Source organism: Rhincodon typus, chromosome 23 (assembly GCF_021869965.1).
Source record: "Rhincodon typus isolate 14 chromosome 23, sRhiTyp1.1, whole genome shotgun sequence".
Classification (NCBI taxonomy): domain Eukaryota; kingdom Metazoa; phylum Chordata; class Chondrichthyes; order Orectolobiformes; family Rhincodontidae; genus Rhincodon; species Rhincodon typus.
Genome location: NC_063354.1, coordinates 10241817 through 10255307, shown reverse-complemented (window position 1 = coordinate 10255307; position 13491 = coordinate 10241817). Strand labels below are relative to the sequence as shown.

The window sequence follows — 13491 nt, the reverse complement described above, 5'->3', positions numbered from 1 at the left end:
TCTTCGACCTGTTTGTTTCCTCTCCACCTATCCTCTCCTCTATCCCTCTTCTATCCGCCTCCCACTCTCTCCCTATTTATTTCAAAACCCCCTTCCCCTCCCCCTTTTCTGATGAAGGGTCTAGGCCCGAAACGTCAGCCTCTCTGCTCCTATGATGCTGCTTGGCCTGCTGTGTTCATCCAGCCTTGCACCTTGTTATCCTGGTGAATCTTCCTCCTTCCTATAGTGAGGCAACCAGAACTGCTCACAGTATACACTCCCGCGAGTACGGGGTTAAACCTCATTGCCCCCTCACAAAGTGAAGGTCAAACAGGGAAACAACACTCACCGAGCCCGGCACCTTCCAGCGAGGGCACAACCGGCAGAGTGCATTCATGGGCCCAAGCTGAGAGACCAGCTCCTCCCGCAGCTCCAACCAGCACCACCGCCGGGACTGAAAACAGGCAGCAGCCCCAGGCTCAATCTCAGGCCTGGGCCTAGCAACCCACTGCCTAGCAACGGAACCCCGCCCATCCGAGCCTGATTGACAGCGGCGCTGGACCAATCGACTTGATACGCCGCGGTCACGTGCCCTGAGGTCGGCCAATCGGAAGGCAGGCGAAAGGTCGCAGTGGCGGCTTGGTTCCTGTGTGCGTGTGAGAGGAGGGAGTTGTTCAGTGATGGGGAAGCGTCCGAAAGGGAAAGATGTTGGTCGGAGAGATTCGGATCACAAGAAGGAGCAGCGGGAGAGATTCGGGAAGAGGAACAGGAGGATGGGGTGAGTGAGGGACGAAGCTTTAGTTCACGGGAGAGAGAAAGACAGAGACACGCATTGTCTATCTTCAGGGAGTCTGAGGCCTGGAGCACGCAGTCCCGCTGGTGCCCTGATCAGTATTTACTCCTCAGTCAAACGCTTAACACTTTGCTGAGCACAGCATTAAAAAAAGATACTTCGATGAGCACTTGAAGTGTGATAACATTCAAGGTTTTTGGGCCAGGGTGGAAAGCGGGACTAGTGTAGATTTCGAGATAACACAGTATGGAGCTGGATGAACACGGCAGGCCAGGCAGCATCAGAGAAGCAGGAAAGCTGATGTTTCGGGTCAGGACTCTTCTTCAGAAATGGGGAGGGGGAAGGGAGCTTAAATAAATACAGAGGAGGGATGGGGCTGGGGCTGGGGAAGTTAGGTGGGATGGTGATAGGTGAGTGCAGGTAGGGAGTGGTCGGGATTGGTCAGTGAGGGGTGGATAGGTGGGAAAGAAAATGGACAGGTTGTATCAGGTCAAGGAGGCAGGGATGAGGGGAAGGGTCTCGGCCTGAAATGTTAGCCTTTCTGCTCCTATGATGCTGCTTAGCCTGCTGTGTTCATCCAGCTCTGCACCTTGTCTCATGAGGTGCTGATCCTCCAGTTTCCGGATGGTGTCATTGTGACACAGGAGGAGGCCCAGGATGGACATGTCACCCAGGAAGTGGGAGGAGGAGTTAAAATGGTTCGTGACCAGAAGGTGGTGGTGTTTGTCGCGTACCGAGCGCAGATGCTCTACAAAATGGTCTCCGAGTCTCTGCTTGGTCTCACCGATGTAGAGAAGGCCACATCGGGAGCAGCGGATGCAGTAGTTAACGGTTTTGCGGGTGAACCCTTGTCTAATGTGGAAGGTTTGTTTTGTGCCTTGAATGGAAGTGAGGGGGGTGGTGTAGGGGCAGGTGTAGCACTTCCTGCGGTTGCAGGGAAAGGTGCCAGGGTTGGTAGGGTTAGTAGGGAGTGTGGAGCGGATGAGGGAGTTGTGGAGAGAGCGGTTCCTGTGAAAGGCAGATAGGGGCGGGGAGGGAAATATATCTTTGGTTGTGGGGTCAGATTGTAGGTGGCGGAGAATGATATATTGGAGGTGGCAGAAGTGTTATCTCCTCGTGTAGATTTTGTGTATTTTCGTCGGTACGGATTTGATGGACCTTTTCCATATTGTATGATTCTGTGCTTGTTGGGATCTTGCTATTTCCAAATGGCTTCTCACATTACAGCAATGAGTCCACCACGTTTGACTGCAAAATATTTTAGAATGTCCTGAATTCACGGATATGATTACAAGGCTTAAACAAAACTTTGTAACGTTCTCCACTAGAATTTCAAGCTAGTTAACTCTACAGAACGTACCCTGGTGCCTTAACCCACTCGGCTATTAGTCAGGGAGTTAGGGGAATTCTTATGGTTCAATTTGTTAAGGTTTGGAATTTGAATTCAATAAATATCTGGAATTAACAATTTTTAATGATGACCATGAATCTGTTGTTGATTGTCGGAAAAACCCATCTGGTTCAGTAATGTCCTTTAGGGAAGGAAACTGCCATCCTTACCTGGTCTGGCCTACATGTGACTCCAGACCCACAGCAGTGTGGCTGACTCTGAACTGCCCACTGGACAATGAGGGATGGGCAATAAATGCTGCCTCGCTAGCGACGCCCTCATCCTTTGAATGAATAAAGAAAAAATGTCCAGTAATCAATCAGTTCTGAGCCCCGTGACGTTTGATCCCTCAAATCGAGTAATTTTTATTCACATTGCAGGAGGTCACAGATTCAAGTTGTTGACAGAATTTGGAGGACAGAGGGAGTGAGGAGAGAGAAACACCCCAACAATTCTGAATGACTTTGTTTTTAAACTCTGCCCACCGCTACGTTTAGGAATAAGAGTAGACCATTGAGCCTGCTCTGCTATTTAATGTAATCGTGACTGATGAAACACTTTTAAATTCTACAGATTCACAACCCTCTCAGTGAAAACAATTCTGATTAACTTGGTCCAAAATAACATCCTACTTATTTTTAAATTGTGCCTTCTGGTTCTAAACTCTCTAACCAAGGGAAGCATCTGCATCTACCCCTTCTATTCCATGAGTTTTTTGTAGGTTTCAATGAGATCACCTCTCATTCTTCAAAATTCTTGAAAATAGAGGCCCCCTTTTCATAGCACAGTTCTGCCTTCATGATGACAAATCTGGTGAACTTTGTTACAGTCTGTCTATGGCAAAGATATTCTTCCTGAGGTAGATACCAAAACTGAATGCTACACTTCAGGTACAGAAACGAAGCTCCTTTGCAATTGAAGCAGGATGTCTTGACTCCTGCAGTAAAAGCTAACATTCCAGGAGTCTGTTCTGAGGAAGGGTCACCGGACCCGAAACGTTAACTGTTTTCTCCTCCACAGATGCTGCCAGACCTGCTGAGCTTTTCCAGCAACTTTGTTTTTGTTCCGGATTTACAGCATCTGCAGTTCTCTTGGTTTTTATTCCAGGAGTCTTAATTAGTTGCTGCACCTGTATGTTAATCTTCGATGACTTGTTGACAAGGACACCTAGATCCCTTTGTCTATCTATAACTTGCAACCTCTTACCATTTGAGAAGTACTTTGCGCGTCTGTTCCTCCTACTAAAGTGGATAACCTAATACTTTTCCACATTATAGTCTGATATGTTCTTGCCCACTCACTAAGCCTATTCAAGTCCTGAAGCCGCTTTACATCTTCCTCACTACACACATTTTCACTTAGCTTTGTATTGTCTGCAACTTTGGAAATATTACATTTAGTCTGCATCTCCAAATTGGTGACATATGTCGTAATCAGGTAAGGTCTTGCAGTATCCCGCTAATCACAGTCTGCCAGAGCGAAGATGATCCATTTATTTCTACTATTTTTTGCCTGTTAGCCAATTCTAATCTGTACCGGTGCATTACCTCCTATACCATATACTTTTAATTTTGCTAACCAACCTCTTGTGAGGACTTTATCAAAAAGCCTTCTGAAAATATAAGTATATTACAACCATTGACTCCCCTTTATCAATTTTGTGAGTAACACCCTCCAAAAACTGAAAAATGCTCATCAAGCACATTTGTAGGTCCATGCTGAATTTGCCCTAATTAGATAATTATTATCTAAGTTCTCATTTATGACATCCTTTATAAAAGATCTAGCATATTTCCCTTATTACAGATCTAAGGCTACCAGGTCTGTAGTTCCTGTTTTCTCTCCTGCTCATTCCTTAAATAATTTATGGATAAATACTCAGTTTGGGAGTGAGGCAAAAAGAGCAGATGCCTATAAAATGTAGAGTGAATTAATCAATATTTTTATCATATTGTAGTTTTCCGAAGGAACATTTGGAAATTGGGTAGAACGTTAATTTCAGGATACTTCTGTATTTGGCAGTCTTATTGTGTGGTAAAATAATTATTTAAGATATAGACAATCTTAAAGAATATTTGATAATAATGCACTTATAACTTCATAGTGAACTGAAGAAAAGCGACATGAAGCCCAAAAATATTGACGAACAGGAAATTCCATACAAAGTCCGTGAGATAATGAGGTCTCAGGAGAAAATGATGAAGCAGCTGAATAAAAAGAAGAGAAAGACTGGTAAAGTAGTCAGTCTGACATTGTTCCTTTAGAAGTTACTGCTTATCTGATAATAGTTGCCCTAAAACTGGGTTACAGCATTAATATAGAACCTGTTGAGATTTGATGCAGTGCGTTCTGTTTATTCAGGCATAGAATGTCTCGGCGAATAGGACAAATCCCATCCATCGAACTTAAAGCAAATAGAGCTTGATGCTGTGTCAGGGCAAACAATCTGCTGAATGTTTTCTGTTTTTTTTATCCATTTCAAAGGATGGAGAAGTGACCATGCAGTCAGTCAGTGACCAATTTGAGGATGAAATTATATCCAGAAAAGATAACTTTTAGAGTAAGAAACTAAGCAAAGTTTACAAGTGGGGAGAGGGCCCTTTATCTACAGTCCAGATGGATTTGAACTGTTGGGCAGGGTTGCTGCTGTAGTTTGCTCTGTACACTTTTGATCAATATTTTTATTGTAATATATTTCATTTAACTAGGAAATAAAGTAACTCAAAGATCTTGGCTCATTCAATCAATGTGGGCACATTTTATTTATGTTTGTACTCCGGATTTATTTCTGTTGTGAGTGGAAATATGGCTTGATTGAATTTCAGTTAAAACGAAAGCATTTATGTTTATTTTGTTTTCTAATAAAACCAGGACTAAAATCTGAAAATCATGAAGGCCGATTTCTGATTTATGTTATCCACCTGCTTCTGACCTCTCCAGGCATAGCTGATTCCACAGCTGTTAGCTGTTTATAGCATACAAAACAGAACTCTACTAATTTTTCTCCCACACATGCTTGCATTGTGTATAATTGATAAACCTCTGGGTGTGGGAGCAAAGGAAATTCTGTATGCAGTGTTTTTTTAGTTTAATAACGTGAACCATGAAGTAACATACTATAATAGGGTTAATGTTGAAGTTCTAAATTTTCCTTTTGACGTCATATTGTGATGCACCCATGGAATCAACATGTCAGCTTAGCTGTTTAAAGGCTGCAAATTATGTTTAATTATAGTTATTTAACTATAGATGTGCTTTTTGGCATTTGGAAGTTTTCCAGTTGTAAGATTTTTCTTTTGCCCTAGCTTTTGCTCATATAGTTCATGAGTGCCAGCAATCCGCTGCACCTTTCCTCAAGCGGCCGTTCTTCATGGGTGAGACATACAGAAAGCCTCCTCAAGCTCTCAGCATCTCCTTTTGCTTGACCTAGGAGATGATTTGAAATTGACTGCACGTCAATGAAGTATATGACTGCATCAAGTTTAGGTGGGCTGACATGATGGATCAGAGGTTCTTTCCTGTCTGTTTTTTTTGTATGGTTGATGTTACAGCCATGTTTCAAGTGCTTTGTGTGCTTATGAGTAAGAATCCTTTCTGGGAACTCTGAAAGTTTTTAACCAAGGATTGTTATTTAGTTACTGTTGCATTTCCTTGGTCTCTTTCTGCATTGGCTGCCATTGAACCAAGATAACCCATTCTTATGAGAAAAAACACACACACACAATTTCAAGGTGGATAGTTTTAGGAATGTAAAAATAACACTGAATTAATTTTTGTTTCAATATGAAGAAAAACCAGAAAGAAAACCTACGTCAGTGGCCAAAGATCTACACGGAGACATACCAGTTCCAAAGTTTAAGAGGCGGAAGCGAGAGTCTGAGAGAGCCTACGTTCAGCGCATGGAGGAGGAAACACGGCACGTCATGTTCATGACCAAAAATCAAGTGGCCCGTTGTCCTGAGTTGGAGACTGAGAAAGAAGAAAAGGCAAGCAGTGTGAGATCAAAGTCTGAGAAAAAGAAAGAGTATGTTCCATTATCTGTGTATTTATGGTACTATATCTTATGGGGAACATGACATTGTTGATAGATAACTACAATTACAATATTTTTCCCCTTTGAATGTAGCAGTGTGGAAGGAAAGGAAATCCATCTTTGGGAACGGAATCTAATAAAGTCCCTGAGAAATATATAGATGTCGCATTTAGACTGTACTTCTGTATTGTTTGCCTGTAGATCACAGCTCTTAACACAAAAAAAGTTTGTTTACTTTGGAGAAGCAACCTGAATATGCATCTGTATGGTAACATTTCCTTTATTCAATCCTTTGCATTAAGTAAGCTTAAAAGATGCCCAGTAAGTATAACCTTGTTCTGCGCCTATCAAACTGAGAGAGTCACAACAACAAATTGCAAACCACTCTCAATAACAGTGCTAAAGCATTGGTTACAGCCAACATTGTCCAAATATTAATGGATAGAAGCTGTTCTTTCTTTGCCCTTCATCCCAATCCCATTTTCAGCTGGAGGGATCTTCTAGAGAACTTCAATAACCATCCCAGTAGCCATTGCTTAGCATCATGATCCTTATCCATGTCACCTGCTTAATACAGTGGGTTTCATCTGCTGTACACATAAGCCCCTTCAAAGTGGAAAAAGCTGCAGACATGCAAAAAATAATGCTATAGCAATACAAATAGTGAATACTTGTTGATATTGGTCATCCTTAAGAATTCCAGCTGATATTCCATTCATCTGCGCAAGCTTAACATCTAAGTCCTGTGAGTGAAAGAACCAAATGATTAACTTTCTGCATACGTTGTGACCCCTGTCCTGGTAATCTTTGCTGGATACACTGATGCAGACGTTTGATCTCTAGTAGTTTGTAAATACCAAGCCAGAACATGTCATTTATTTGTATGAAAAAAGAACTAGTGAATGTAGTAACAGGAGATAATTTTGTAGACCAACACTGCGTCAAGCAAGTGATTAAAGATGTTTTTAAAATCCTTTTATTTTGGGAAGTTGTGCATTTGTTAACTCATTCTGATTTTAATCAAATAGGTTTGACAAGAAACGTCTGGCAAAGTTTATTAAAAAGAAAGCTGAAAGAAAAGTCATGAAATTGGAGAAAGAAATGTTTACAGGTAAGTGATTAGCAAGAAACCTGGTAGCACGGTATCTCCGTGTTCAGTATTCTGGCAGGTTACAGCTTATTAGAACTATTCCTTTAATGCTGTCTACCAAATGCATGATGTGACTAAAAAGAAAAGTGTCTTCAATCCCAAGAAGAGTAAGCATAGGACAGATACTGCAGAAAGTTAAGATCATAGTTTGTTGGGAAATCCTTACGGAGTTAAAGTAGTTCTTATAGTGAGTGTCACTGAGAGGAGTGGACAAGATGAGGACAATGTCAGACAGCATTACTGAGGAGCAGGTAAGGTGAGGTGCGTAACCTGGGACAGGCAGTCAGCGTCACTGACTGAACTGGACAAAGTGAGGAGCTTCACAGAGAGGCAGACCATCTGGCGGTGAACTTCGGTGAGACTCGGGACATAGAAACACAGAAGATAGGATCAAGAATAGACCGTTAAACCCTCAAACCTGCTTCACCATTCATCACGATCATGGCTGATTATTGAGCTCAAAACGCTAACCCTGCCCTCTGCCCATATCCCTTGACCCCTTCAGCCACAACGGCTATATCTATCTAGTACTCTTTCTTTAGTAATATCTATAAGATCCTAATTTTCATTCAACCCTTGTTGCACCATTTTTCCAGAATGCATTTTGTGTTTTCAACAATGAAGAAAGAGATCCACAGACCATACAGTGCAGCACATCCGTAACATCGTTACAAAAAAGTAATTTCATTTTTAGGGAAATCTGCACCAACGTATAAGCATTGGAAATATCAGCTCCGTTTGTAACACTGTTTTAAGCTCCAGTAGGAAGATTGAGAATGTGACCTCTTGACAAGAGGTGACAGTTACTCATCTGCCCTTCTTTAAAGGTTTGCATTCCTGACGTTTGTTGTTGTACCCTTCAGTTCTGAATGAGAACACTAGGTGGAGCAGTTTACCTGGGTAAAACTGCATGAACTGAAGATTTCAGTAAGCAAACGCAGCTTCCTGAGCTGTGCTGCAGAGTTGTCCTTATTTAAGAATGTATAGTTGAAATTCACCCGCTGGTTGTTTACGTGGCTAGCTGGCAGCCTGAAGAACAGTTGCACTAAACACTGCTTTAAAGTGCACGCCTTTCTTCTAAATACCTGAAGCAAAAATTAAATGTGAAGGGCTATGAAATTGCAGTTTAGAACTTAAATAAGGTGTCAGGTTTGTGGTACAAAATTTGCATACACAGATTTTCAGGCAGGCTGTTAAAGTGAGTTGAGCTGATGTGTTTGATTGAGAATCCGCAGTAAACATAATAGTAATTTTTCGGAATGGGATTGATCTTATTTTGCAGACATTGTGAGATTTGGAGAAGTGGCCATGCAGCCCCCTACCCTCACGGCTAAACCCAGGAAAAGCCAAGCCAATGATCAGGTAATTATTTTGTTTGTGTAGTATCAACTTATGTCAAACTGACATAGTTAATTTGTCTCGAGCATAGCCCAACTGTTCAGTTATGATTTCTGTTTGCATTGCTTTGATATTACTTTTTTTAAAAACATAGATTTATTATTTTATTTGTAGATTTTATAAAATTGCAACAGCTTCAAGTATTTGGCACAATATGTTATTTGGTAGCCTCTTGCTAAATCCATGCTTGTAATTATAACTTAATACCACAGAATTGTTACAACCGAGGAGATAATTTGTCTATCCATACCAACTTACTGCCAGAGCAATTCAACTAGTTGCACTTATGTGCCCTTTGCCCGAAGCCCTGCTGTGTTTTTCCTCTCTTTGGATGCTTATTTAATTCCCTTTTGAAAATCGTCATTGAATCAGACTCTACCACATGCTGGGGCATGTATTCTAGATCCTAACCAAAATGAAATTCTGTGGTTTATAAAGGGTAAACTACTTTTCTTGTGGCTAATGTAATCGGCTATGCTTGTTGTTTATGTGTTTAAAAAGTTAATAGTTCAAACTTTAAAAATACTGTTTTCTTATCATGTTTGGTTATAACACATCCATTGAAGTAGGAAGAGGAAGGATGCTTAAACCTCTTGAATGTGCTTTCCCCATTTGATTAGATCACGACTGACCTGTATTTCTGTTTACGTTCCTTCCATAATATTTGCTATCATTGCCCACTAAATATCTTAAGTGTCATTGACACATGATGGAAAAATAAGATTATCATATTAAAGTGTTATAAACATTGGAGATCATAACTCTTATGAGAAGGTGGAATGATTTATCTGTTTAATCTGTAGTTGAAGGCACCCTCATTATGATAGATCTTCAGTAGAAAGATAAACTGTAACAACAGTGTGCATGTTGTGATTGTGTCATTAGCAACTACATCGAAAACTGTCCCAAACAGAATCATTTTAGGTTGAGATCAGAAATAACAAGTAATCAGCCACAGTGCTAAGAATGTGCCATGAACTGCCAAGCAGTGAGCAGGAACATGAACTTGTTTCTAGACAGTTTGTGGAGCCACATTATAACTGTAGGAAATTTTAATTATCTAAGTGTAGACTGGGATGGCGAAATTGTTGGGGCAAAGAGAAGTTTTTTCGTACCATGCTTGTGACTTGTACAGCAGTTAGATTGTTTCCACTTCAAAGAAGGAAGCACCACTTGAACTGGAACTAAATCAGTTAACCAGACCCTTTCACCAAGATTTGAAGAATCCTGAGGAAATATGAAGTGAATACCAGTGGTTCTGACTATCGTTTTCCAAAATTCCTTGGTGAGAGACACATTTAGGAAATTATAAGGCGACGTTGGCAAAAAATTGAATTTCGTGCACAGGGTGGTTAAAGTATGGATTTCTCTATCACAGGTTGTTATTAAAGCAAATTCAAGAATTTCTTTTAAAAGGGTATTGTGGTTTGAAAGAGGAATATAAAGGAGCATAGAGAATGAACAGTAGAGAGGGCTAGTGGAAAATAACACAACTGATTTAATGGAACAAATGGCTTGTTGCCATGCCATTTTGTGATTCAGTACTAAGTTCTTACTTCAAGTATACATTCAATAGAGCTTTGTGATCAATGAAGACAAAGATAAAACCAACTCTATGTAACTTTTGAATTTTGTTGTAATGCACACCTTTAGACTGAAGAGTAGTTTAGTCTTTAAGTCTAAATTATCTATCAGTAGTGAAGGCTTCTGTATTTTCCTTTGCTGTGTACTAAATCCATTATTCATTCTTTCTAGCCTGGCCAGAGACAGTTACTTCTGAAGTCTCTGATTCAGCAAAGCAAGTGTACTCCAGGATGGAAAATGGAAGGAACCCAATACAGTAAACTGCCAACCATGTCAATGGCTCGTCAGAGGATGATGTTGGAGGAGAGGGAGAGGATCATTAAAGCCTACAGAACACTGAAGAAGCAGAAACAACAAACTCTGTCCCAGAGTAAAGATAGCATGGAGAAGCTGAAAAACCCAAAATAGTCATAGTCTGCAACAAGTGCTATTTGATGCACTAAATCAGGGGCCTGCTGGAACTGATGAGGACTGAATGTTCTTGATCTGTTACCTAATAACTGACCTTTTCTTTGAACCTATTTGTGTTAACATATACAATACAGTAAAAGATCAAGATTATGGTCAATTTGCTAGTAAAGAGATCCATTTTTGGAACCAAATGTTTATACCTGGAATTCTAAAGAATTCTAAAGAAGCCTGCTCTAGGTAATGATGGAAATCACGAACTGCATCAATAATGAGGATACCAGGATGTTTTAAATGATGACTGTTCAAATGCGCTGTTATACTTGATGTGTCCTTGAGTTGACTGCTGTGAAGTGTTTCTGAATTATCTTCCTGTGCCATTGTTTCTTGTTTATTGAATCTGAACTTTTTAGTCTGATAAAGGCTGACCATTTAAAGAGATCAGGTCATTGCTGGCAATCTTTACGGTTATAGGGTTGTAGAAAACTTCTTCCTTTTTATATTAAAAAGACACCAGTTTTGAAAAATGTTAATACTATTGTGAAGCGATTGGAAAATGGTTTTATATTGCATAATCCACCTCAAATATAAATGACCTGTGCCAAGAATGATCATGCGCAATCTATTCACCTCTTGTACCTCCATACTGTTCACTACTCTGATCTGCCAAGCATGCTTATTAGTTGAACTCTGTGGATTATTGACTTGCAGAGTGGTTTGCTTGGCCGTGCACAATTTGCTTATCTTCACTATTTGTGGAAAGAAATGCAAGTCTTGCACATTTTAAGAATAGCCGTTTTGAGTGGGTGCCTGTAGCAGTTTCTAATGAAACTTTGTGAATGGGGGTAAAAAGTTCTTTGATAAAACCTGCTAGTACTATTAGCATAATCCCATGGTGATCTTGCATTCTGTGAGTGCGTAGGATCTGTTAGGTTATACTTTGTTAAACTAGATTTATTGGTAGTTACTGTTTTTCATTATGTGCAATCATGATTTATGTCTTGTAAAACAGAATCCTTTTGAATATGAATGTCCCTGATATTAAACTTTGAAGAAGTTTGACAGCAGTGTTTGCAGATTTCTGTAGCAATACTGTACTGTGGTATTTCGTGACATTCAGTTTTTAGTTCTAATATTTATAGAAGATGGGGAAAATTATTTTTAAGTCTGATTAAAGATGCCATGTTCATGATGAAGAGTAAGTTTTTGCCTGTACAATGGCAGACAAACTACAACCAGTGCAGTCTGTAATAGCAGCTGTAATTTTGGATTCATACTGCTCCCTGTGAAAGAATACTTTTCATATGTGCATGGGCTCTATATCGAGTATTGAAATCTGGCACAGGTATAATGGGCTGAATAGCCTCATTGTGTATTATTCTATGATGAAACTGACTGAGGGAAGGTGGAGAATGTGCCAATTGCTATGCCACGGATATGATAATTTTCCTGTCAATTCTGACAACTGTTTAAGAAGAGGAGCAGGAGAGAAGAAGGAACTATCGGTCTGTTGGCCAAACATCACTTTTAGGGAAAATGTTAGAATCTATATTTAAAGGTGTGATAATAGGATACTTTGAAAATATAGTAACATTGGGCAGAGTCAACATGGATTTGTGAAAATGAAATCAAGCTCAACAAACATCCACTCCCGTACACCTCAGTTGTCCTCGTTTTTCAGGGACCGAACCCCCCCCCCCCCCCCCCGGTGGTTGAGAACGCCCTCAACCGTGTCTCCCACATCTCCCGCACCTCAGCCCTCACACCCCGTCCACGCAATAATAACCAAAAAAGAATCCCCCTCGTCCTCACGTACCACCCCACCAACCTCCGGATCCAACGCATCATCCTCCGACACTTCCGCCATCTGCAATCCGACCCCACCACCAAAGACATCTTTCCCTCCCCACCTTTATCTGCTTTCCGGAGGGACAACTCTCTCCGTGACTCCCTCGTCCGCTCCACACTCCCCTCCAGCTCCACCACACCCGGCACTTTTCCCTGCAACCGCAGGAAGTGCTACACCTGCCCCCATACCTCCTCCCTCACCCCCATCCCAGGCCCCAAGAAGACTTTCCACATCAAGCAGATGTTCACCTGCACATCTGCCAATGTGGTATACTGCATCCGCTGTACCCGGTGTGGCTTCCTCTACAGCGGGGAAACCAAGCGGAGACTCGGGGACCGCTTTGCAGAACACCTACGTTCGGTTCGCAACAAACAACTGCACCTCCCAGTCGCGAACCATTTCAACTCCCCCTCCCATTCCTCAGACGACATGTCCATCCTGGGCCTCCTGCAGTGCCACAACGATGCCACCCGAAGGTTGCAGGAATAGCAACTCATATTCCGCTTGGGAACCCTGCAGCCCAATGGTATCAATGTGGATTTCACAAGTTTTAAAATCTCCCCTCCCCCCACCGCATCCCAAAACCAGTCCAGCTCGTCCCTGCCTCCCTAACCTGTTCTTCCTCCCACCTATCCCCTCCTCCCACCTCAAGCCGCACCTCCATCTCCTACCGACCAACCTCATCCCGCCCCCTTGACCTGTCCGTCCTCCCTGGACTGACCTATCCCCTTCCTAACTCCCTACCTACACTCACCTTTACTGGCTCCATCCCCGCCTCTTCGACCTGTTTGTTTCCTCTCCACCTATCCTCTCCTCTATCCCTCTTCTATCCGCCTCCCACTCTCTCCCTATTTATTTCAGAACCCCCTTCCCCTCCCCCTTTTCTGATGAAGGGTCTAGGCCCGAA

At 41.6% G+C, this 13491-nt stretch overlaps 1 protein-coding gene across 1 annotated transcript; it reads left to right on the top strand.

Moving 5' to 3' along the window:
- The first annotated feature begins 586 nt into the window (after positions 1-586).
- Positions 587-11802, top strand: ccdc137 (coiled-coil domain containing 137). Its single transcript, XM_048610990.1, has 6 exons — positions 587-757; positions 4267-4394; positions 5952-6186; positions 7224-7306; positions 8628-8707; positions 10499-11802. Exons 1-6 carry the CDS (start codon positions 660-662, stop codon positions 10733-10735), a joined length of 861 nt encoding a protein of 286 aa, XP_048466947.1. The 5' UTR covers positions 587-659; the 3' UTR covers positions 10736-11802.
- Positions 11803-13491: the final 1689 nt, after the last annotated feature.